The sequence below is a fragment of the Manacus vitellinus genome, unplaced genomic scaffold (assembly GCF_001715985.3).
Source record: "Manacus vitellinus isolate BGI_N305 unplaced genomic scaffold, ASM171598v3 scaffold_44_pilon, whole genome shotgun sequence".
In the NCBI taxonomy this organism is placed as follows: domain Eukaryota; kingdom Metazoa; phylum Chordata; class Aves; order Passeriformes; family Pipridae; genus Manacus; species Manacus vitellinus.
The window spans coordinates 2,791,768-2,815,515 of NW_021940565.1; the positions used below are offsets into that span (position 1 = coordinate 2,791,768).

The following is a 23,748-nucleotide window of genomic DNA, read 5'->3' on the forward strand; positions in this document are numbered from 1 at the left end:
GGGTCCAGTGTGAGAGAGAGCTGAGGGACAGAACCTGTACAAATTCCCAAAATATCAAAGATGTGCAAGACTTGTTGCCCATTTGCCCCAGTAACCATGTCCCATTAGCCTGGGAGAGCAAATCTGGATGTTTCTTCATGCTGCTGAGAAGGGTCTGAAAACTGAACTCCAAGGAATGAGTTTGATTTCAGGGGCTCCAGCCCCTGCAAGGGCATCACTCTTGGATACCTCTCTGAGCTGTGCTGGAGCGTGGCTGGCCCAGCCAACCCAGAATGGGCATGTGCTCTGAACCTGGTGTGCTCCCAAGGGCAAACCCTGGAGCGAGGCACTGTGTGGAAACAGAGATCCTGGGGTAGGGAAGCCTGAGAAGGCTGATGTGTCTCTGTGGGTGCAGCAGATGGATGGCAGCCCAGGCAGCTGCACTCCTGACAGTGCCCCGACACAGGAGTGGTAAATCCTGTTCCTCCAGGAACCAAACAGTTTTTCTTCAAGTGCCTGGGTCTGCCACAGAGCTTAGCAGACTTTTCCTATGGCTAATCACCTTCCTTCTTACCAATGTGCATCTTACTTCCACTTATCATTTCAGCTCCTGGCTCTGAGCCCATCTCACATCTCTGCAGATCAAAATGTGGGGTCAGAGCAGACATCTATGTTGGATACTTTACTTACCACCCTCTGTTCTGCAGTCCTTGGATGGGATTTCCTCCCTCCCCCTTGCAGAATCCTTGGTTATTCAAACTGCTTAAAGAGCTGATATCAAATCTGGGGCCATAGCTCTGGGAGTGCCTTTATCATGACAAGGTGATGCCTTGATGGGGCTGGCAGCTTTCACTGTCCCCTGTGCTCACCCAGTGAGCTGTCTGCTGTCACCCCCATGGCACAAACAGCACTGTCCTTTTATAATCACTGGTTTTCCTAAAGACCCACTCCTCTCTCAGCTGTCTCTCCATGGTCTCTGTGCCTAGCTGTATTCATTTGCAGAGGTTTCATACTTTCTTGCCAGTCACCCCTAAATGTACTGAGTAGCTGGGACAACAGCCCTATTCAAAGCCATCCTTATCCCTCTCATCTCCATGATCATTTACCCCTGGGAGACACCTGGATGGGCTCTATGTCCTGCATTGATATTTAGGCCAATATTTTCCCTTTCTTTGTGCTTAGGACCTTGGTACACTGATGTTTGTGGCCATTCCACACTCTCCCAGTTGACACAGGGGGTCTCTTGCAGTTGCACATCTGGCTGATGGCACGATGCAGCCTCTGTGTCCTGTGAGCAGTGACCACAAAACCAGCTCTCTGTTTTTTTAACTCGATGGTGCCCTGGGTGCAAAGTCCTGCCTAAACCCTGCTGTTTGTCAGCCTCTTCAGCTCCCTTTTGGAAGGGAGGGGGTGCGAGTGAAAACATCCCACAGCTGGAGCCGCCCCTGCACACATCCCTCTGGCACGACTGCGGGACACATCTGGACTGCTTCGCTGCCTCCCACCCACTCAATCCCCGTTAGGGCTCATCAGCTGGGCTGTCCAGCTCACTCCACAGGGCAGCAGGAGAGTCCAGCCACTCCTCCCACTGCAAACCCTGGTTGTGCAACTGCCGTGGGAGTGGGGTGGGCGCCTGCCTTCCCTCCCCTGCCTCTGCCAAAGCGCCAAGTCCCGCCTATAAATCAGGACCAGGAGGGGCTCTCTCCCTGCGGCAGAGGTGAGACAGCAGCACAGGTGGCTGAGGCTGAGAGGTAAGTGTCCCTGGGGGGCTGAGAAGCCTTCCCTTCCCTCCCTACCCTGCTTCTGAGGTTGGCTGCTATGGGCATTTGCAGGGAGAGTGTGGCAGAAACGGGCACAGGGGAGCAGAGAAAGTGTTTCCTGGGTGTTATTTCCACCTTCTATGCAGGAAGGCAGAGAATCAAATAGGATATGTAGCTGGGAGGTGTTTGTGATATAAGGTAACTCCCACCATGCAAAAAAAGCCTTCCCCAAAACAGTTAACAGCGAGCGACTCGTGCTAGTGCTTTCTTCATTTACACAGGAACAAGTCCAGTTTTTATCCCAGCCTTGAGAAGCAGAGCATTCATTAGGTGTTGCCTTATGACTGAAAATTGAAATTGTTCTGGGGAATATGGTGGTTTTCAGAAAACACTGTGCCTAACCCCATTTTTTAAATGATTTTTTTTTAATTATTTTTTTCTGATGGATACCCCATCCTCTGTGTCTCGTGGAGGCTGAAAGTGCTTCTCTGTGCAGAGGAGCCAGTGCCACCCATAATGACATCCTGGTGTGCTGAATTAATAACTCAGTGGAGCAGGGTGCTCCCTGCCAGCACTGGGGTTAAACCAGAGGCTGCAGCAGCACCCCTGAGGCACCTGTGTGGGGGTCCCTGCTCTGGCAACATCCAGCCCAAGCCACGGAGCCTGGCCTTCATCCCTTGTTTTATTGCCTGGGACTATCAGAAGGATTTGGATCCATCGTCCCCATTGCAGCTCTGGGAGCCTTGTAGGGCTGGATGTCCATTCAGGGGCTGCTGCCTTTCAAGCCCCGGGGTGGAGCTGCTTGGAGCCCTGCAGCAGGCACAAAAGCATCCTAAATCCAAGGTGTGCTACATCTGCAGCCTGTCCATCAGCCTCGGTGGCTGTGTCAAAGTCAGCAGCATCTTCCCTGGTGATGGGGGACAGGACCCTGCCAGAGATGCAGAGACTGAATAGTCTCACTGGACTTTTTTTTTTTATCCTGAGAAAGGCAGGGCAGGTATCCAAAGATAAAAGTATTTGCAAGACTGATAAGGAAGGATAGTTTAAACACAGCTTGTAAAAAAAAATTGGCAGCGAATTGTGGCTTGACTACATACTTTCAAAGCCAGTTTCCAGGAAAACTGCAGGAGTTTGGAATCAGCCTCGTGAGTACACTGTATAAGTAGATGAATTTATTAAATTTATTAAAAAAAAAGGAGAAAATGATGATTTAAAGATATTTAATCTCACTTGTAAATGAAGAACCCAGAATGCTGGTAAAGGGAATGAAGTTTTGGGGTGGCATAGGAGAAATCCCCTACAGAGGATATGCCAGGAGCTGTTCCCTGAGAGTGTGATGACTGTCTGTGGGGTTTCTCCCAGGTTAAGCCCTGTTCACAGCCTGGAATCCCGGCAGAGGCAGCAGGGATGAGAGTGGCCGTGGTGGGCGCTGGTGTCAGTGGGCTGGCAGCCACCAAATGCTGCCTGGATGAGGGGCTGGAGCCCACCTGCTTCGAGCAGAGCCAGGACATCGGGGGGCTCTGGCGCTACACGGTGAGCCATCGGTGCCTGTCCTCCTTTCCTTGGGAGCTGCAGCTTTGCAGGTGGGGAGCAGGTGGGCTCCAGTGGATGGGAGGGGGTGTGAGAGTTTGCTGGGTGCTGGTCTCTCCTGCCTGCACTCCCTGAGACCAGAGGAAGGGCAGTGGGGGACAGTCCCCACCGCGGGCACAGGGCTGACGTCCCCGGGGTGCCGTGCCAGGAGCACATCGAGCCCGGCCGGCCAAGCCTCTACCCGTCAGTCATCAGCAACACCTCCAAGGAGATGTCAGCATTCTCTGACTTCCCCTACCCCGAGGACTTCCCGGTGTTCCTGCCCAACGCCCGGCTCCTGGATTACCTCCGGTGCTATGCCGAGCACTTTGGCCTCCGGGAGCACATCAAATTCGGGGTGAGTGATGGGTGCCCCAGCACTGCCCCGCTCCCCACACACTCTGGGTGCCAGTGGTGACTTTGCTTCACTCCCATGTTTCAGACCACTGTTGTCAGCATCCGGAAACACCCCGACTTTGCCACCACGGGCCAGTGGAATGTTGTCACGGAGGCAGATGGGAAGCAGGCATCGCATGTCTTTGATGCTGTTATGGTTTGCAGTGGCAATTTGGCTGAGCCATCCCTCCCCCTGCACTGTTTTCCTGGTACAGTATAAGGCTGCCTGTGGTTACCTGCTTCCAGGGGCTGGGGGGACATTTAGAGGCTCCTCGGGGAAAATGCTTGCTTTCTTCCTTTACTTGATTCTGCTTTCCAAACCTCCTGGCACAAGCAGCAATACATCCTCGTGCTTCAGCAGCTTTGTCTATGAGGCCCTGTTTTGGAGAGGAAGCACCAATTCTGTGTGCGTGGGATGGAGGGCTGGACCTCCCCCAGTCCCGGGTGGCCAGTGATTGCACTTCCTTACTCCTGCCATCTGGATTGTTTCTACGCCAGTCCTCCCAACAAAACCCACAAATGCTCAAACACTTAAGAGCTTCGTTTCTTTTTCCCCGAGGCATCGAGAAGTTTCGAGGCCAGTACTTTCACAGCCGCCAGTACAAGCACCCCGACGTGTTCCAGGGGAAGCGTGTCCTCGTGGTGGGCATGGGCAACTCCGGAGTGGACATTGCAGTGGAGGCCAGTCGTGTAGCTTCCAAGGTACCACTACCCAGCCACCCCAGGAGTGTGGGGAGGGAGGTGCGGGGGGCAGTAGCTCAGTCTTCTGTCACCGCAGGGGTGTGGTGTATAAACAGTCCTTTTGAACCTGAAGTTCTTGTTCAAAAACCTACCCTGAAAGAAAGCTGGTTTTCCTCTTTTCTCCTGTTCCACCTCCATTATCAGCAGCCAAGAGGTCTTAAAGATGCTGTTGCTGCTTTTCCATTGTGCAGCTGTCTGAGCCACGCCCCTCTGAGTTACTTTTCAGCACGAATTTCAGCAAATTCATCAGCCAAATCATTGATTCCCTGCTCTCTCCCAGGTGACCATTAGCACCCGTCGGGGTGCCTGGCTGCTCAGCCGTGTGTTTGACCATGGCTACCCATGGGATATGGTTTACAACACTCGCCTCATGAGCCTGATCAGAAACAACCTCCCTGGGCCCCTTTCATGGGGATGGGTTAATTACAGTATTAACCAGCGGTTCAACCATGAAAACTATGGCCTTCAGCCAGAGAAGAGGTACTTGGTGGTTGCCAACCCATGCAGATGGGTGGTGTGGGCAGGGGGAGATCTCCAGAAACCAACATCAACCAGTGCCCAGACTGTGGTGATCTCCAACCAGGAGTTCACAGCCCAGCAGGAGAAGATAAGCTGTACCCCCTTAGGTGGTGAGAGATGGAGCACGCTGGAAAAGCCCAGGAAGGACCAGAGGAGTTTTCCTCATGAGGCTCCCTGATGAAAGAGAAGAAAGGCTTAAAGTGTGGATCAGCTCTGAAAAGAGACAGTTTAAAGAGCAATTGAGTGGAGGAAGTAGGCAGGAAGTGTCCAGGAATCACTCACACTGTGGGACAGGGTGACACTGGTGCGGGAGTTGAACGTGTCAGTGTTTGGAGAGGGGGAGGCAGGGCTGTTTGCTTAGAGCAAATGACACTGGGACATCATGAGCTGGCGGGCCCAAGGGAAGGAGGAGCAAGGGCACTGGCAGGGCTTTTTCATGGTCTCCTGTTCTCAGAGCCCCTCTGCTCTCCACAGCTGCCTGGTGCGAGAGCCTTTGCTGAACGACGACCTTCCGAGCTACATCCTGACAGGGAGGGTCACCATCAAGCCGGGCGTGAAGGAGTTCAAGGCCAACTCTGTTGTTTTCCACAACTGCCCTGAAGAGGAGCCCGTTGATATCGTTGTCTTCTGCACAGGCTACAACGCCTCCTTCCCATTCCTAGAAGAATCAGTCGTCAAGGTGGAAAACAAGCACACATCCCTCTACAAATACGTGTTCCCAACCCACCTGCAGAAGCACACCCTGGCTGTCATTGGGGTGATTAGGCCCTTTGGAGCCATCATGCCTGTGACAGAGATGCAAGCACGCTGGGTGACCCGTGTCTTCAAAGGTAGGAGAGCTAACGGGAGCTCTCCTGGGTACCAAAATACAGCTCAGATTGGACGCGTCTCGTCCATCTACCAAGATGGATTTCTGTCCTTGGAGATCTCAGAGCTAAGAAGCTCATTTCAGAGTGGACAGGGGAGTATTTTCAGGGCTCAGACTTCCCAAGTTATTTCACTTCTGCTAAGCTGCAGCAACATGAGTGAGGAAAGAAACCTACTGGGGTTTTGTTTGGTTTTTTTAATAAAAATAATAACAACAACCTCCCACTGGGCTCACAGGGAGGGCTATATCAAGGCTTCTCCACAGAGCCAGGGGAAGCTCTGTGGTTTCTCTTTGGGATGATCCTCTCTGGGGCTTGCACAGCCCATCTCACTCCATGGCACCTGCCTGTGCCCTGACAGCACAAATCTGTAAGAGCAGGAGAAAGTAAGGGTGAATTTGCACCACTGTGGAGGACTGGTCTCTGGCAGAATTGCCAATGACAACCTAAACCTGAGCAATGGGGTTTTCTTGCCCTTCAGAGGTAGGGATTCTCATGTTTTGCATCAGTGAATGAGTTCACAAGTCCCCCCAGGAGCTAAACTCTGGAGGACGCTCTCCTCTCTCTCCTAGGCTTGTGTCGGTTGCCTCTTCAGTCTGTCATGGAGAAGGAAGTAAATGAGAAGAAGAAAAACCAAGTTAAATGGTAAGTCGTTCCCTGGAGCCTCAAAGGGGTTTTATTGTGGATTGAAAAATCCCTGGAGTTTTGGGGGCAGCAACACACAGGCTCACACTCTGCAGCTGCTCCCTGTGTGTATGGCAGAGGCAAGGGGGAATGTCCAGATCCAGCCTACCCTTTGCTCACTTGAGCCAGTATAACCTTTGATTTGACACTGGTATTTTGCCTGTTGGTGGCAGGAAGAAATGAATTTAGGGTACTTAAGCCTAAAGCTTGCTTAGGAGTTGGCGAAGTGTGCCAGGGTCCCCAGGAATGGAGAGAGAAAATGGCAGAGAAATTAATGGTAATAAATGCAAGGTAATTCAACTGGGAAGGGGAAAAAAATCCAGCCCGAGGTGTCCACACAAATTGTCTCATCTCTCAGCATGGAGACCTGCCTCACTGTGAACAGGTATCTAAACACACCAGTGTGTGGTTCCCAGGCAGGCAAAAGGCTAAGAAATATTAGGGTATGAATGAGATAAACCCAGGAAACTGGGCAGTGTATTAATCCAGTCATCTACATCACTGCAGGAGAAAAGGGATAGAAAAGTGAATTACAGAATTGCTCAGAAGAATTGCTCTACAATACGAGGTTAAACTCACATGGCCTTTTTTCAGCCCACCAAAGGTGGGACATAAAACTCTGAATTCTACTGAGAAGATTAACTGGAAGCAATTCTCCAATTCACCACGTGTTCTTGCAGTACTTGATGGAAATGAATGTGAGGGAAACTAAAGGGCGCTGCCTTTCTCATGCTGCACATGACTTCCCTGCAGAGAGCAAAGGGAAAACTAGATTCCAAAAAAAAAATCCCCAAACTGGTTTGACAAAGTCTTTTAACAGAGATCCACCAAGATGAAGGGGGGGAACAGGTGCAGCTTGTGGCCAATGAAGTGAAAGACTGATTAACATGAGCCAGCATCCCTTTACATGTGCTGTATAAGGGACAGGATTTGGGGCCAGACAGGCCAAGGTTCCCACTCTGTGTACGCCCAGTCCTTTCCTAAACAGAACCTGCTTGCATTCAAATGCAATAACAACAGGGATGCAGAGGACTTGCACTCAAGTTCCTCTCAGCCCTGTTGACAGCAATCTTTCTCCTGCCTCTTTTTCTTCTCTGATTTATTAAGGTTTGGTCTGTCCTTTGACGAGGTCCTCAAAACCGAGTGGCTGGTCTACCTGGACACGCTCGCCTCCTTCATCGGTGCCAAGCCCAGCGTGCTGGGGCTGCTCTGCAGAGATCCCTGGCTGGCCCTCACCATTTTCTTTGGCCCCTGCTCCCCCTACCAGTACCGACTGCGGGGTCCTGGGCACTGGGAGGGGGCACGCCAGGCCATCCTCACCCAGTGGGACCGGACTCTGAAGCCCACAAGAACACGAGTCCCTGCTGGCTCCTCCAGCTCTTTCCCCTCTCTCCTGGTTGTGGTGGGGTTCCTCCTACTCCTGGCTGCCATAATTTTTGGTTTACAATAGCTTTTAGAGCCTGTTAATTTTTTGTTCTTGTCACGGGGGATGTTATCTCAGGTCAGACATCTCCACAGCGCGCCATGGGATGGGAGGAAAAGGATTTCAGGAGATGGAACAAATTTTATGCTTCAACCTGCCGCACAAACCTTTCTCTGCCCCAACTCACCCCCAAGCACAGCTTTGCAGACCCCATTAGCTGGGGATGGCAGCTTTCCCCCAGTGTCTATTGCTCCTCTCCTCTCCTGCCCACTGCTGGGAGCAGAGCATGGCTTTATGGCATAACTGTGTATGGATCATGCCAGCCAGGATGCAGCAAGGATAAGACTAGCCCTGCCCCAACTCACCTGAGAACCAGGGTCTTTAGTCCAGCAAGGGGTTATCTGGGCTGGGTACGCAGGTCAGGCTGTCTCTTTTCCCAAACTTAAAACCTGTGACCCAAAAATCCCAGTTTGGGTTGAATTGGTGCATGTTTCCAATGAAAGGGCCCTGGTTGTGATTTGTCACCACTGAAATTGGGACTGAACACTCCTGGCTTTGTTTTCCTTCATTCCTCACCACTGGATAATCCTAGGGCTTTTTTCACGTGTGTGGAGACTTTAAATGAATAAAATCTTATCAGCTGTGTCAGGAGCCTGCTGCAGGTGCCTCCATGTCGTCTGCCTGTGTGCAGGGAAAGAGCTGGGAGGAGGGTCCATGTCTGAGCTGGGGCTGTGCCACCCGGTGCCATGGGCAACTCACAAGGCTGGGGCTGTGAGAGCTTTCACTGACCCCCCAAAATTATTCTGCACTGTGCTCTGTGTCCCCCATCCATGCCGTCAGCTGGCAAAGAGAGTGTGTTTTGCCCATTTCCTGGGCGTGCCAAGTGAACACCTGCCAGGCACAGGCACTGCAGGAGGGGATGAATCAGGACAACCCCAGGCTGCTGCCCGGTCTGGGCCAGTGGCCAGCTGCGGCGTGGGAGCCCTTGCAAGCAAGTTATGGGATTACAGTCTGGATTTTCACCCAGCACCGCCGCGGGGATGTTGAGAGCTTTCTTCCAGCGCGTTTAAGCACACGGGGTGGGGCAATGCAGGCGTAAAGGTCAGTGGTGCAAGAGCCGTGGCGACCTGCCTGGACTTCAGCCTTCCCCTCGAATCTGCGGCAGGAGAAACTTGAAGCAAAGTTCGGCCGAAGGCTGAGCAGCGAAGGCACGGCACTGTCCTGCAAGGTTTGCTCCTCACTTCTCTCCAGATGGGTGTTGCAGGCTTCCAAAAGGGGCAGACAGCTCTCCAGGGGTTTGGCATTTGCCACCGGCTTTGCCTCCCTGCTGGCGGGGGGTGAGGGGTCTTACGGGGACTCTCTGGAGTAAAACTGTCTGTATCCAGCACTGGAAAAGAAGGCTGATTTTAGCATGTCTCTACCCTTTTCCAAAACCAAAGGAGGCTCCAGGGACAGGGGGCAGGCAACTGCTGGCAAGTCCTGCCCTGTGCAGATCAGGGAGTGGCTCAGTCTGGGCTTTTGGATTCTGAGGGGGTATTTTTGCACCTCCTTCATTTTCCCCTGTCTTTCTTCAGTTTCCTCCAGTTCCTGTTTACGTTAACTTACTTTTTGGCACGCAACTGATAGAAGAAAGTTATAAATTACTCTTTCTGCAGATTCCGCAGTGGGAGTGTTTGTTATCTAATCAAAGTTCACGTGGGTTCATTTTTCCTAGTTTCTTTGCTTTCCAGTCGAGCTCGGTGCAGCTAGTTTACACACCCCGGGGGCCTTGAGTTCCTCGCCTTTATTACCCGCGTTTCCCGGGTTTCTTACCTTTTGTGTGCTCTGTAATCCCAGCCGCGCTTTCACGGTGCTGTCTAACTTGTGAATGGCTGTGCCGCGCTCCTGCTCAGTCAGGCATCACTTTTTTTTTTTCTTTTTTAAACCCTTTTTGTTTTCAAGAGATTGCTCTTTAATGGGAAAGTAAAAAGGAAAGCATGAAAATGAGCCATCTTAGCTGAAATTGTTTCTTGCAAACGTTTCAGGAGGATCGCTTTGTGCGGGCAGAAGCTGCGAGCCCCTTCCCCTTCTTTGCGTGCCCTGGTTTGGGCTTGGAAACGGAATAAAAAACGAAGCAGCAGCACAGTGAGGTTTAAAAGTGTCTCCCTTTTCCCTGCATGAAGGAGGGGAATTGCTGGACCCTTGGTGTGGGCTTAGCACAGCAGGAAGGGTAACAAGCAGCATCTGTCCATAGTGCTTGAGCCAAGAGCTGGCCATGGCTTTCTCCAAGAACAGTTTTCCTTGAGGGCACCTGCAGCCAGAGAAGACCAGGGGTATTTTTCTAGGGACGGGAAGAAGGGATTGGTGTTTCTGCTAATTCCTGGGCTGTTTGGTTTGCAGCTGCTCGCCCACGGGCCCGTTCCCTGCTGCAGGACAGCAATGGTGCGGCGCGTGGCCGTCATCGGGGCCGGGGTCGGTGGCTTGGCCTCTGTCAAGTGCTGCCTGGATGAGGGGCTGGAGCCCACCTGCTTCGAGAGGAGCGAGGACATCGGGGGGGTCTGGCGGTACACGGTCAGTGAGCTCTGCCTGCGCGGGGAGGACTGTCCCTGGGTTTGTCCCCTCCCTCCTCGGATATGCTTTGCCTGCAGCAAAGAGAAAAGAGTGGCCGTGCCCTCAGAGACTGTCCCTGTCCTAGGCACAGGTCTCCCCCTGACTCCAAGTTGGAGAAGGAAAGGGAGGGAGCAGAAACCATGGTCAGCAGATGCTTGTCCTGGTTAATTCTTTATAATCAAGTACAAGGAGGAAAAACACTCAAATGCTTTGGGGAGAGAAAGTATTTCTCTGCACACCTTCAAACAGCACCACTGGCTTCACACAGGACTCCGTGGATGGTACGAGAGTCAGTGTGTACCGCTCTGTCATTACCAACACCTCTAAGGAGATGTCCTGCTTCAGTGACTTCCCCTTCCCGGAGGATTTTCCCAATTACCTACCCCACAGCCTCCTCCTGGAGTATTTTCGGATGTACGCCCGCCACTTCGACCTCCTGAGGCACATACGCTTCAAGGTGAGCAGGGACCCCAGACACCATGGGCAGAAGACCCACCAGCAGCTGCAGAGACCAGGGTATCACCCAGGTGGGACAGGACAATGCCAGGTGCCATCCCATGAGGACTACATGCCTTCTGTATCCCAAATGCAGCCTTTAGCTTCGTGTTTTAAAGGCTTCTTAAACATGGGCTGCATCTCCCCCCTCAATGCCATCATGAGGGGAAAGGTGCAGGGTGGGATTTGGTGGTGTTGGGTGACATGCAGCTCCCTAGGGACCCAGCCTGCCCCCAGCAGCCCCAGCCCTTCACAGGCATATCTCCAAAACACAGCGTGGTCTCTGACTGCTGTTTTGTTTGGCTTTGGTGCAAGACAACAGCTCTCAGTGTGAGAAGGCGCCCAGACTTTGCCACCTCTGGCCAGTGGGAGGTGGTCACCGAGACCGACAGTGTCCGTGAGTCCCACGTCTTCGATGCCGTCATGGTTTGCACTGGCCATTACCAGGAGCCTTACTTACCACTGGATTCTTTCCCAGGTAAGCCCTGTCCCAGCAGTGGGGTGGGCTGCAGCTGCCCCCTGAGGTTTTGCCCAGCACCCATGGGTTCCTCGGCTGCATTTTCCTCTTAGAGCCTGTCTGCTCCACAAAGCCCTTACATTGGGAAAAGTGGGACCCTCACCCTGTTGGAATGGTGAGGGCCATTCACAGGGATGGCAAAAACACCTAGGAAAGATGCAGCCAGGCTTTTGAACGAGGATTTGCAGAGCAAGACGGAGTAGAGGAGTTGCAGGGGGGTGGCATCACCCAGGCAGCCGAGATTTCCATTGGCTTTTCAGCTGCAATCAGAGGTGGGGGGTAGCAGGTTGGGGACTCCAGAGGGTCTGGGACAGTTAAATGTATCTGACAGTAGGAGAAGCTCCCCCCTCTCTGCCTAGGCATTGGCACTCGCTTCAAAGGCCAGTACCTCCACAGCCAGGAATACAGAGATGTGGAGCCTTTCCGGGGAAAGCGGGTCCTTGTGGTCGGCATTGGCAACACTGGTGGTGACATCTCCGTGGAGCTGAGCCACGTGGCTGCCAAGGTACAACTCTGCAGCGATGCAGAGCTCAGCCAGGGACCAGGAGAGCCAGGGGCTTAGGTTACCCCAGGAAGCTTTGCTCCGGGGTTTTTAAACAAATTCCACTTTCAATTGAAGACGACTGAAAAAGCTTTGCGATTCCTGGAGAGTTTGGGCCACCTGAGGAGTGGCCATTCAGCAGCTGTGGGAACTTTGTAGAAGCTGCCACAAGCTGTTTGGCTGATCTGGATGCCATCTCCTTCCCTCAGGATAACCCTCTCAGCTCCCAAGTGCTGAGATGAGATTTGCCTGGACAGGAGGCTGAGACCTGCCTTCTCTCCCAGGTGTTCCTCAGTGCCAGGAGCCACACGTGGGTGATGAGCCGGGTCTCAAACCATGGCTTCCCCTGTGACATGGTCGGCAACACCCGCTTCAACCACTTTCTTGATTGGCTTCTCCCATCAGCCTTCACAAGGAGGATCCGGTTTCGGAAGTTCAATTCATGGTTTAACCACACAAATTATGGGTTGGCTTCCACCAAAAGGTATTTCTTTCTGATTGTTTTGTTGGTTGGTCAGGGGGTCTTTATACCATGAAATGCTCAATTTTTAATTTTGGGGTATATTTGTGGAATAGCAAACAATTGGAGGGGAACTCTGACTACAAAAACTGTCTCAGATCCCACCCGGGTGCTAACGCCTTCTTTTCCCCCTGCAAGCTCCAAATTTAAGGTGATTATCAATGAAGAGCTGCCGTTCTGCCTCCTCTCTGGGACTGTTGTGTTGAAGCCAAGTGTGAAAGAGTTCACAGAAAGCTCTGCCGTTTTTGAAGACGGGACAACAGAAGAAAACATCGACGTGGTGCTCTTTGCCACGGGCTACATCTTTCCATTCCCCTTCCTTGAAGAGTCAGTTCGCAGCCTCATTGACGACAACCGTTCCCTCTATAGACGCATCTTCCCTCCCCAGCTGGAAAAGCCAACGCTGGCCATCATTGGCTTGGTCCAGCTGACCGGCTCGATTATGGTGGGATCAGAAATGCAGGCTCGCTGGGTGACGGGGATCTTTGCGGGTAGGAAACGGGGGGGTCTGCTGGGGTGGGAGGTTTGGGGCAGCCTGACCTGCTGTCCACAGAGCCTGGGGCACATTTCAGCTCCGCGGTGGCCGTGAGCATCAGTGGCATTGTAGCCTCTGTCTGCCAACTGCGTCCCTGTATCCCTGCTGCCCCAGACATGCTGCTGTAGCCAGCAAGCATGAGCACTCTGGGTAAGGGTGCTGGGAGCTTGGGAAGGGGGTGAACCTTTCAGCTTAAAGTGCTGCTGAAGGTCTCTGGTTTCTCTGTTCTCAGGCTGGAACGAGCTCCCTCCTGCCAGCAGGATGATGGCTGATGTTTTGAAGAAGAAGCCTCCAGTCAAAAGGTGTGTGATGCTCCTGTGCTCCAGATGTGATGGGTGTTGTGTGCCAGGATAACCCCAGGGAAAGGGGGGGCTCTGTGGCAGTTGTGGGAACAACCTGCCTTGGACACATCTGGAACTCTTGCAGCTCCTTTATGGGTAATGGACCAAGACCCCATAAGCTGCTCTGGAGCAGTTTATGACAAGACCCAGGACCTGCAGGTCCCCTCTGCCAGGCCTCCAAGCCATGTCCTTATTCCTAGCATATCAAGATGGAAGTTTGGTTTCCTCCAGACTGAGGGTGCCATCTCGTGGCTCTTTCCTCCCAAATCCAAGCAGTGGAGAGCACTGGGTTCAGGCCCAAGCCCCACCCAGAAACCCCACTGAAGCCAGGCAATGTAGATGGGGGACGGTTTGTGTCAGTTTTTAACAGATCAGGATGATTACACGAGGCTGTTGTGTATGTGGGAGCTAACATCCTGCCTTGTTGGCACTGGGATTTTACAGGAGGTTGAGACGTGCCCTCAAGGATGTGGGAGGGGTGGTGATAGAGGTGCTGCCTGCCTTGCAGCAGCTTTTGGGAGCAAGGAGGGTATCTCAGGGTGCAGGTTGGGTTGGGTCTGCCAGCAGGGCAGGGCTGGCTCATGGGACACTTATGAAAAGCTGGGACAAAACACAACTACAGGGATTATGACCAGGAACCCCAGTGACTGCACCACAACGATGTTACACAGAAATATGGGAGCCTGAGGTACAAGGGAGACAACCTTCAGGGTGTCCCAAATTTGCTGAAGCAGATTCAGCACGTCCTCCCTCCTGCGAGGGACGTGAGGCCTCAAGCAGAAAAATCCTGGACGTCCCTTCTGGAATGGGAATCTTTATGCATCTCCCAGATTTTCCCAGTCTCCTTGGCATTCTTATCTCTGAAAGTTTGCATTTCTGCTTCTCAAAATCAGCCAAATCCACACCTGTGAACCTTAAGGAAGGACACAGCATTACAAAGTAAAGACAGTATTCAGCTAGAACTGGTTTTGAGGCCACAACTGAAGACAAAACAAGCTTCTGTCTATTCCCTGCCCCAGGTAACTGCTGGGACCAACTCCATGGAGGCTCTTTCAGTGCCTTTAGGTTTATTTGGGGCCAAGGGACCTCAACCCTAAAGACTGGGGCTTGAATGCTGCCTGAGCCCAATCTGTGGAGCTGGGAACTGAGGTGGGATGATGCTATTTGATTTTTATTTTTTATGTCCCACTGAAGGAATCCATCTGAGAGGGAGAACCTGAAGATGAGTTTTATCGGCTACACAGATGAAATCGCTGCCTGTGCTGGTGTGAAGCCCAGCGTGCTGAGGCTGCTCCTGACGGACCCCAGGCTGGCCCTGGCCATCTTCTTCGGGCCCTGCACGCCCTACCAGTACCGGCTGGTGGGTCGAGGGGCATGGAGTGGGGCCAGAGATGCCATCCTGACGCAGTGGCAGCGGGCACTGAAGCCCTTGAGGACTCGCATGGTGGATGAAGATTCCGACCGCTCGTCCGGCTGGTGCTGGATGTGCCTCCTGGCCCTGCCTGTGGCTCTCACAGCAGGTTTCCTCCTTTCTAAACCCCCCCAGCTGGGCTGTAGGCCCTGGACAGGTCCCCAGCTGTAGGAGAAACCTGGTGAGCCCCAGCCCCAGGTGAGCTGGAGACAGTGCAAAGCCGTGTCCCTGCCAGGTGGTGGCCTGGCACTGGTGGCAGCCTGGATGCCAGGAATGTCTGGTGTCCATCTACCTCCTGCTGATGTTTCATGCCCACCAAGGGCCGTATGGAACGTTCACCCCAGACCTGCTGCGCTCCACACCAGCACCAGGCTGGATCTCCAGAGGGCTTTTTGGAAGAGCCATTTTGGGATGAACTGGTGGGCACAAGGCCAGGCTTCCTCCTTCCCCCTGCTCGCCCAGAGCTTCCTCCATAAAATTTCAGCAAGACCCACAATGCCTTGAGATTTTCTGAAACATGAACTGTAGATAGCTTTTTATTTGTCTGGTAACTTTTGGGACACAAAGAGGGGAGCCACAAACAAAGCTCACAGATTTGGGTCTTCTCTGCTGGTTTCATTAACAGTTTATTACTGGGCAGAAGGCAGAGCCCTCCCACACACCCACGAGTGCCTCCATCAGGGGATTTTGCTGCACGCTTGCCCTCAGGCTGCAGCCACTTCCCTGGGGGAAAGCATGTCCCGAGCCATCTGTCCCCCATCCCACCACAATGGAGCTCCTGTGGGGCGCTGCTGGTCCCACGTGTGGGGCCGGGGATGGGGAAAGGGATAGGGAGTGGGATGGGGACCCAAAGGGGAACAGGGGTGGGGACCAAAAGGGGAAGGCGAGGGGCGACCAGGATGGGGACAGGGAGGGGGACCCAAAGGAGGACCGGGATGAGGCTGGGCATGGGAATGAGGACGGGGATGGCGATGGGGACCAGGATGAGGACTGGGCTGGGGCTGGGGACTGGGATGAGAACGGGGACGGAGACCGAAACGGAGACCAGGATGGCGAGCGGAAAGGGGATGGGACAAGGGATGGGGACGGAGATGGGGACCGGGGACGGGGATGGAGACGGGAATGGGGACCAGGATGAGAACAGGGGGAAACGGGGACGCCACACTGGTCCTGCCGGTGTCGGCAGAGCCGGCCCCGCCTACGGCCTCCCGCCTCTCGCAGGGGGGGGCGCCCCGTCCCCGCGCTCTCCGCCCGACTGCGCACGAGCGCGGCCGACGTGACCCGCGGGCGCGGGGCGGGGCCGGGCGGTGCGCGCCGTGCGCGGTGACGTCAGACGTCGTTGGCGCCCGGCTTGGCCGCCCGCCATCTTGGCCCCTGTGTGCAAGCGGCCGAGGCGGCCGGCGCCGGGGCGGGCAGCGGCCCGCCGACACCGCAATCCCGCGGGCAGCCGAGGCCGCGCTGCGCGCCCGGTAACGCCAGCGCACCTCCGCACCCCCGGCCGTGGGGCCGCGGGGCCGTGGCGCGGCAGGGCGCCGGCAGGAGCAGGCGGGGCGGCCTGCGCCGCATGGCCCCGGGCGGGGGGCGGCTTTCCTGCCCGGGCGGGCCCGCGCCCGCGGGTGAGGGCGGCCGCGGGTGCGGGGCGCCCCGGGACGCAACCGCGAGCGGGCGGCGCCGGAGCGGGGCCGGGCGGGCCGGCCGGGGGTTTGCTGGGCCCCGTGGGCAGCCCCCATCGGCGCCCGAGGGGCGGCCGCCGCCCGCCGGGAACACAGCCCGGGGCCGCGCCCGGGAGGGGGCGGCTGCGGTGGGGCCGCTGCCTGCCGTTCTCCCCGCCTCCTGCGCCCTCCCTTTTTTTAAACGGCTCCAGGTCCTCATCCCACTCCCATCTCTCTCTCCTTCCCTCTCTTTCTTTCTCCCCCGCTGGGCATTCCTCGAGGAAGGCGCCGGCCCCTCCGTGCGTCCGCGTTCGCTCTGTGGCCGTGATTCTTCCTGCAGGACCGCGGGGCAGAGCAGCCCTTTCTCGCAGGGCGCTGGAGGCACATGCACGGCGCGGCGCTTGGGTTTTCCCACTCGGAAATACGCATCCACGCTTCTTTCACTGCTCGCCCCCAGTAAAAGGCGGTTCCTGGGGTGTTTGATGTAGGGCTGAGCGGAGCGGCGCTCGGGGGAGGTATTGTTTGTGCTCCCAGGGGCAGGATTTGTAGGGATGGGATGGTCAGAGTCTTGCTGGTAGAGCTTAAGGGATGGTGAGAGCGTGAGGAGATGACACGGCTGAAATTCAGGCAGCTGGTCTGCAGTGGCCATAATGCAGTGGGTGGTGGGAGCCATCACCGAGGGATGCAGGGATTGAACATTTTGGGGCTAAAAATGGCCCAAATAGTTTCCAGTTCACGACCTCTTTATGGGGAAGGGGAGCGTGCATGAGAACGTGGTGCTGGGTGTTGAATGGAACGTTGTGGGGTTTCTACCCTTTTTGTGTCTCACACGTGTGTTTTGTAAATTTACTCTTCTGTGAGAGGTCTTGAACTCTGTCATCGGCGAAGGACCATTTTTCCTCATTGATCTGTTTACTGGAGTCAGATGTGTACATTAGTGGAAATTAGCTTTATTTCCAAAGAAGGAACAGGGCTCTAATTTTTCGAAGCTCTGCCTCTTCTGCAGTGAGGCACCAGGCCTGCCCAGTGTCTAGTCTTAAAAGAGCTCTGCTCAGGCAAGAAACTGCTTTTGGAGGGGGAGGAAACAGGACATGATGCCATTTGTCCATGGATGAGAAGCAAAAGGATTACCCTTAAATACTGACTGTGAGGAGCTGGATATGGCTGTCGGATTTCTTTGAATTATGTAGTCTAGAGAATTTTTCTCCTACGTTAATTTTTGTGGTGTCCTGTTGCAACTCTGCAACAGTCTCCTTGGGTCTAAAGAATTAAGTTTTGGGAGTTGTTTGAAGTTGGTGAATGTTCAGTGGAAAGGCAGTTTGGTGGAGGTGTGTGCTTGAGAAGTGGCTGTTTGAACTGAAGTGAGAATTTGGTTCCCTCATAGGTCAGTCCCAGTGTGTGGAGACCAGGGTTGTGATCTCTGTGTCTGTCACCCAAAACACTGCCTTGGTGTCTGTATACGTTTCTCGTGTGAAGTTCTTTCCTTTTGTAAATAATAGCTTATGAAATATTTGTAAATCAATATACAGTTGCCTCTGTGAGCTTTGCTAATATAAATATTCTGTGTCTTGGCCGGTTAGTAGCAATTTATAATTTCTTTACTCTCATTTAGCCTTCCCATGATGGGAACCCTGGTTTTCTGTAGAGCAGAATAGTTAGATCAGTGTCCAGTTTTAAGTTGGGCTCCTTGTTCAATGGTACAGGTTTACAGGACTTGTCTTCCTTAGGCCCTGTTTCCCCACATCCTGGAGTCCACTAGGGAAAGTGAAACAGGCCACAGTGAGCAAGGGAAGGATGATGCAATTCGGAAGGGAGCTCTCTTTGGTCAGTCTGAATGAATGTTGTGTGTCAGTTAAGGGAAAGAATGTGAGTCAAAGCAGCAATTACACTGGATGGAGTTGACTTCAGCCAGGTGTCCTGCCTGGCTGGAAGTGCAAGCCCTTTGTTCCAGGCTGTTTTCCAGGCTAAGTAACGGGAGCGATGTGAAAGTGGAGAGAGGGTGGAAAGTGTAGGCTGAATACCATATAAGGGTGCTGTGGATAAAATGTAGAGATAAAAATCTTGCAGAAGAATTAAACCCTTGCACGGTGTGCTCTTGCAGAGGAATAAACCCTTGTGTGGTGGACTGGGGATGTGAGTGAAGGAAAAACACTCTTCCTCGTTACGCTGGAGAAGGAGGTGGACACTTTCAGAGGTACTTTGCAGTAGTGGAGGGTTTGAGGGGAAAAAACTCCGCCCTGAAAATGCACCACCTTTCCACTAGTGAGGATGGATGTTGGGCTTGTGATGACGGGACTGCCAGTGGTGTTTTACTGGTAGAACCAGTTCATCTTCTGCAGGAAATTTTTTCTTTGCTCAGCCTCATGCCCTCATTGTTTTTTTGGGTCCGGGTTTCCCAAAGCTGGTAGAAGCTTATGGGTGAAAGCAGATGTAAAAATAAAGGCTGAAATTTATGTGGGGAGGTGGGAGTAAATAATGCTGTGTGAGTACTGGTGAAATGAAAATGGAGTGCACAGGAGTCTTTAAAAATGCATAAAGAGCAGAGGAAGATGAAGTCCTAATAAAAATCAGATGAAGACAGCTTTTATGTCTATGAAGAGCAGGCTAACAGAAATAGACTGTTTTTATTACAAATACCTCAGCCATTACATAACATTCTAAGTAAATGCTAACGAGCTAGTCTGTTACAGATTGCAAACACATACTGAAGGGAGAAGCTGTTTAACATTCACATTGTTCATGTTTTAAATTATCTGACACTGTCTTGATTAACAGTAAAATTATAGTGCGGATTCAACATTACATGTCTTCAATCTGAAGTGTGGTGGGGATAATTTTAACTGATGTGTACTTGAAAATAACGTGGGGTATGTTTTCAGAGGCTTAGAGCATCAGAGACAGGAATTACTGCACTTTACATTCAGGTGCATCAAATGCACAAGTACTGCTGAAGAACTGTGGCATCACCTGGGGCTGGGTAACTGAGAGGAGAGGGGTCATTAAATATCTATTTAGATCAATGTACAGCTCATTCCTAAGTGAAATGGCAGCCTTACTCAATTTTGGGTTAGTTGGGCTGTAACTTGTATTCCAGCAATGACTGGCCTGCCTGTTTTTTGCTGCAGTGCTTGCTTAAGCTGGCAAATCAAACTTGCTCTGCTTAGAAGAGCAGCCCTTTTCAGTCTGTCCTCCTGAAAGCAACTCAACTGCTACACCTTGGTTTAAAATTAATATTTTGTAAGCATATGACCATTCCCAGGTTTTATTGTTTGTAAATTTTTACTTGCAATTTGAGTCTACAGTCGCAATTTTAAAAGAGTGTTTGCAGGATCAAGGGTGTAAGTTATGCTTAAACTAGTTTGAATTTTCTAAGGTGGAAGTGCAGGAACATCTTCATTTTGTTTGAGAAACCAGTGATTTTCTCCCAGTTGAAGACTTGCTATGCTTTAGGACTTAATATTTCTTCTGTTTCAAAGTAACCAGATAACCATGGGAGGACCTCATGGGCTTAATATCAGTACATTGATGCTTTCATTTTGCAGAAAAAAAAATATATTGTATTTACAGGACTTATTTTATAGTAGTGTTTAGGGCAGTGTGTGCTTCCCACACAAGATACTGGGTACAGGTGCACAACAGAAGTCCTCTAATGATGGAGAACAATAAGATTTTCTCTTTGCAGTGGGTGTGAGTAGTCTGTAGGAAAGATGTATCTGGTAACAAAAATTTGCCTTTGACCTGTGGCATATCTATGTGGTTCACTGGCTGGAGTCACTGGAGTTAGGAGATGTTCTTCATGCCACAGATGAAGCTCTGAGCTTTGTAGTGCACACACAGCTTTGGATAAGTAGAAGTTTCTTGGTAAGTATTTTAATAATGTGTTGAACCTGAATTATTTACTGCATCTTGAAAGCAAAGTATCAAGGGACACGTGGGTTGTTTTTTTTTCCCTAAGCAGAATAAACAGAGAACCAAGAGCAAGTGAAGATGTTAAACTTCATCTGCAGCCATTTGGCAGATGCAAGTTAACTTCCATGGAAAAGGGGTTCTGTAATGCTGAAAGGCAGATACTTAAAGCTGGGTGTGCTGATAAGGCTTTTCTAATTTAGCTTCTCATCTTTTTTTTCCTCTTTTTCCAACAAGACACGATTGAATCCAGTGTAAAGCAGAGGGCAGAAGTTGACCCTCAGCGTAATTAACCAGTGCTGTTCAGAACTGTTGTCTGTGTGGTGTTGGCAGCTGCATCTTTTACATACTGAGCATTCTTCATGAACAAGAAGCTGTTCCAAGAAACTCGTGAGTCACAGGGAAGAGCATGTAGCCAGAGATCCAGAGGATAACAGGCAGCAGGTAGAAGAGGCTGTGAGCAGCTCTGAGCTCTCCAGGCTGGACCAGACCAAGGAGCAGATTCCACCACCTCTGTGTGCTCCAGAGTGGCAGTTTTTAAGTGATGCTGTCAGTGGTTTGTTAAAAGTGGTACATTTGGCAGCCATGGATTTCACTGGCACAGTGGGAGCGTCTTAAAAGCCTTAAAAATATGCTGAGAAATACAGAGGAGAAATTATGTTTATTTTTGATGTACGTGAGTCTGGTTAGGAATATGGCAGGAGTTACAGGCAACAGAGGATTTGAGCAAAGTGGTGACAAACAACTGAAGTTGTTACATAAATGATTAGAGTAACTATTTGGAACATTTTTTTTGTCACCTTAAGGCTGTACAGGACTTTGTATAAAACTGTTTATTCTGTAGATTCCTACTGCTGATGAATACTTCCATCAGGTTGGATCCTTCAACACCAAAAATATCTTGAGAAGATGAACAGAAAAAAAAATGGAGAAAAAAGCTAGAGAAGAGGGAATTAATTTTGGCACATCTGTTCTAAAGAGGAATGAGAATTCTTATTGATGTAGCCTTAGAGTGGTTCTTGTGCACTTCCAAAATATTCTGAAAGAGCTCATGAACAGAGCAGCTTGCCTGAACATTATTTCAAAGCAACTTCAAACAAATTTCTGAAGTAAAAAACTTAGATGTAATTATTTATGTTATTTAAGGGCTAAGGTATGAATAGGGGCTTTGGAAGAACAAGTTCTGTATAAAAGTTTTATTTATTTGCAGCTGAGGTCAGGGATACTTTAAAGGTTCAGAAAGGTATGATGTGGAGAGAAATCCACTGCTCAGAATTCATTGGGAAGAACACTGAAAAAAGGTGTCACTTCCTCTGTCAAGAAATGTTAATTATTTCAGTGGGACTTGGAAATCATGGTAAAGGAGCAGGAAATAGAAGCCTTGAAAGAGATTCCTCCAGTTATTCACAGCAAGGAATGATTTCAGGTTTGTCTCTTTAATCTGTCCTGCCCTCCTTCACTGTCCTCGTCAACATGGGGTGGGTGGGGAGGGTTGAAAATAGTCCACCGGTCCAGATGGCTTTGTTTGAGTTTGTAGAGAAGTGCAAGGGCTTTCACTGTGAGAGAGCTAAAGTGAAAGGGGAAAATGGAACAGTGGAGAGATGGGCATTGGCTGTAAGTGGCTACAACTTCTGCTGCTCATCTGTCGGGAATCTGGTCTGCTTTCACGTACTCATTGATTTTCTTTCATCAGCTTCCTAAAAGGAAGTGTTTTGCACCGGCTTAACACTGAGACCAACTTGAGGAGTCAGCTCTTGTTCACCTCAGCTGTTGTTTCTGGGAACTTATTCCAGGCAGCAGAGGAGCAGATTCCGAGCACTGCTCAGCCTGCACTGGAGTCAGATGTGTCATCAGATGTGAAGCTGCTGTGGCCTTCTCTTCTGCTCCCCTGTGCTCAACCTGGCACAGCAACCCCTGCTCAGGATGCCATGAGGAGGGGACTCCCACCTCACTCGCTGTGTGTAGGGACAGTGGTTTGCTAATGCTTTTGCCTTTCCAGGCTTCTGCTGCATGGGGTGGTGCAGATGAGCCAGAAACAAAGTGGTTCTTGTCACAGCATGCTAAGTGAGTAGTTTTTTTAAGGGACTGTTTGTGATCTTAATCATTAACAGATGCCTTTACAGGGAGCTGCTGAGGTCTCGATAAACTGGCCTAAATTAATTATTAAGAAGCCTAGTGGATAATTGTAATTTTTTCAGTTAAAAAAGGACTTCTCATAGGTAAGACAGGTCACATTAGTCTTCTATATTCAGAGAAAAGTGCTACCTGCCAACCTACTATTTGAATCCTATACTTAGATAGCAGGTACATGGCTTGTTTCTGCAAGAATTTGCCTTAATTTATTCCCTTATCTTTTGCTCAAATAGGCAGCAATTCAGTTTCGTGAGCTTTGAAGTTTTCTCATTCTTCCAAATAATGGAAGTTTCTTTAATAAATGGTTTTGCAAATCTTGAAAATAAGTCTCATTTGGCATCTGCAAGTTGAAAAGCTAATTGGATGAAAGCACTTACATTGTTCTGTTCCCAGAAGTAATGAGAATGCATATCATTAGGATGCTCTCTTTAATTCTATAGAAACTGTTCTTTTTTTTTTTTTTTGGCCCTGGCTTCCTTCCAGAACTTCAAAACTCCTGCCTCAATTAAAAATTTACAATTTTAAAAAGTTTCTTAATCAACTGCATGAAACTGGAAAATAAAAAATCTATCTTTGAAAACATCTGCTGAATGCTTAGTGACAAAGAAGTCAAAAATTACCTGTAAAGACATTGTCAGGCTAAGAAGGAAGAAAATAGCCTGCCTTAAAAGTGACCTGCAAAGAAGTTTTGGATCTGATGTTTGCAGAAAAGGATACATTTTTCTTTGAAACATATTCAGTACTGTAGCAAAACATCTAAATTGTGATTTATGTTTGAGTATTCTCAGCACAGGGCCAGAGTAGTTGTGTTGGGTTAGTGCACGAGCTTTGTGGTGTGCTAGTTCTGCCTTAGGTGTGACCCACACTGCCAGTCTCTGCTGGAATATCTTGAAAAACCCTTTCTGGCAGAGAAGCTGTGCTTTGATAACTTGAAAATGGACTGGGACTTGAAGGAAAGCTCCTGGTACAGTTATTGGTGGTTATTCATGTTTGTTGTTTTCACTTGAGCTGTGGTTGTGGCATTAAGTTCCTTTCCACTGGTTTGGTTCATGTAGAACAAGTGAATAAATGAACTGGACACTTGCAATACCAGGGAAGGCTGTGGTGTATTTGCCTGGTCTCTCTGCCCCACTGGTGAAATTTTAGTGTAGTGTCTGTGGTGTTCTCATGT

At 51.0% G+C, this 23,748-nt stretch overlaps 3 protein-coding genes across 3 annotated transcripts in view; all 3 read left to right on the forward strand.

The window, feature by feature from the left end:
* The first annotated feature begins 1,628 nt into the window (after positions 1 to 1,628).
* FMO1 (flavin containing dimethylaniline monoxygenase 1) lies at positions 1,629 to 8,586 on the forward strand. Its single transcript, XM_008933933.3, has 9 exons — positions 1,629 to 1,730; positions 3,102 to 3,272; positions 3,478 to 3,666; positions 3,751 to 3,913; positions 4,264 to 4,406; positions 4,726 to 4,925; positions 5,439 to 5,794; positions 6,403 to 6,475; positions 7,622 to 8,586. The coding sequence occupies exons 2-9, from the start codon at positions 3,147 to 3,149 to the stop codon at positions 7,962 to 7,964; spliced, it is 1,593 nt and encodes a 530-aa protein (XP_008932181.1). The 5' UTR covers positions 1,629 to 1,730; positions 3,102 to 3,146; the 3' UTR covers positions 7,965 to 8,586.
* A 1,353-nt stretch (positions 8,587 to 9,939) lies between these two features.
* LOC103766858 (dimethylaniline monooxygenase [N-oxide-forming] 4) lies at positions 9,940 to 15,076 on the forward strand. Its single transcript, XM_008933932.2, has 8 exons — positions 9,940 to 10,487; positions 10,795 to 10,983; positions 11,337 to 11,499; positions 11,898 to 12,043; positions 12,364 to 12,563; positions 12,738 to 13,090; positions 13,367 to 13,436; positions 14,670 to 15,076. The coding sequence occupies exons 1-8, from the start codon at positions 10,356 to 10,358 to the stop codon at positions 15,055 to 15,057; spliced, it is 1,641 nt and encodes a 546-aa protein (XP_008932180.2). The 5' UTR covers positions 9,940 to 10,355; the 3' UTR covers positions 15,058 to 15,076.
* A 1,231-nt stretch (positions 15,077 to 16,307) lies between these two features.
* The window catches only part of PRRC2C (proline rich coiled-coil 2C), a 70,740-nt gene continuing 63,299 nt past the window's right edge, over positions 16,308 to 23,748 (forward strand). Inside the window, exon 1 of the mRNA XM_018079019.2 lies at positions 16,308 to 16,355. The gene's annotated coding sequence lies outside the window, so the exon portion shown is untranslated. The remainder of the gene's footprint in view (positions 16,356 to 23,748) is intronic.

What these genes read in the sequence shown, in the direction of transcription:
- FMO1 (XM_008933933.3), top strand. Translation starts at nt 3,147, where the DNA reads ATGAGAGTGGCCGTGGTGGGCGCTGGTGTCAGTGGGCTGGCAGCCACC. An exon ending in GGGAGCACATCAAATTCGGG is followed by an intron (nt 3,667 to 3,750) that starts GTGAGTGATGGG and finishes CCCATGTTTCAG; the next exon opens with ACCACTGTTGTCAGCATCCG. An exon ending in AAGAAAAACCAAGTTAAATG is followed by an intron (nt 6,476 to 7,621) that starts GTAAGTCGTTCC and finishes TGATTTATTAAG; the next exon opens with GTTTGGTCTGTCCTTTGACG.
- LOC103766858 (XM_008933932.2), top strand. Translation starts at nt 10,356, where the DNA reads ATGGTGCGGCGCGTGGCCGTCATCGGGGCCGGGGTCGGTGGCTTGGCC. An exon ending in GGGGGGTCTGGCGGTACACG is followed by an intron (nt 10,488 to 10,794) that starts GTCAGTGAGCTC and finishes GGCTTCACACAG; the next exon opens with GACTCCGTGGATGGTACGAG. An exon ending in TGAGCCACGTGGCTGCCAAG is followed by an intron (nt 12,044 to 12,363) that starts GTACAACTCTGC and finishes CTTCTCTCCCAG; the next exon opens with GTGTTCCTCAGTGCCAGGAG.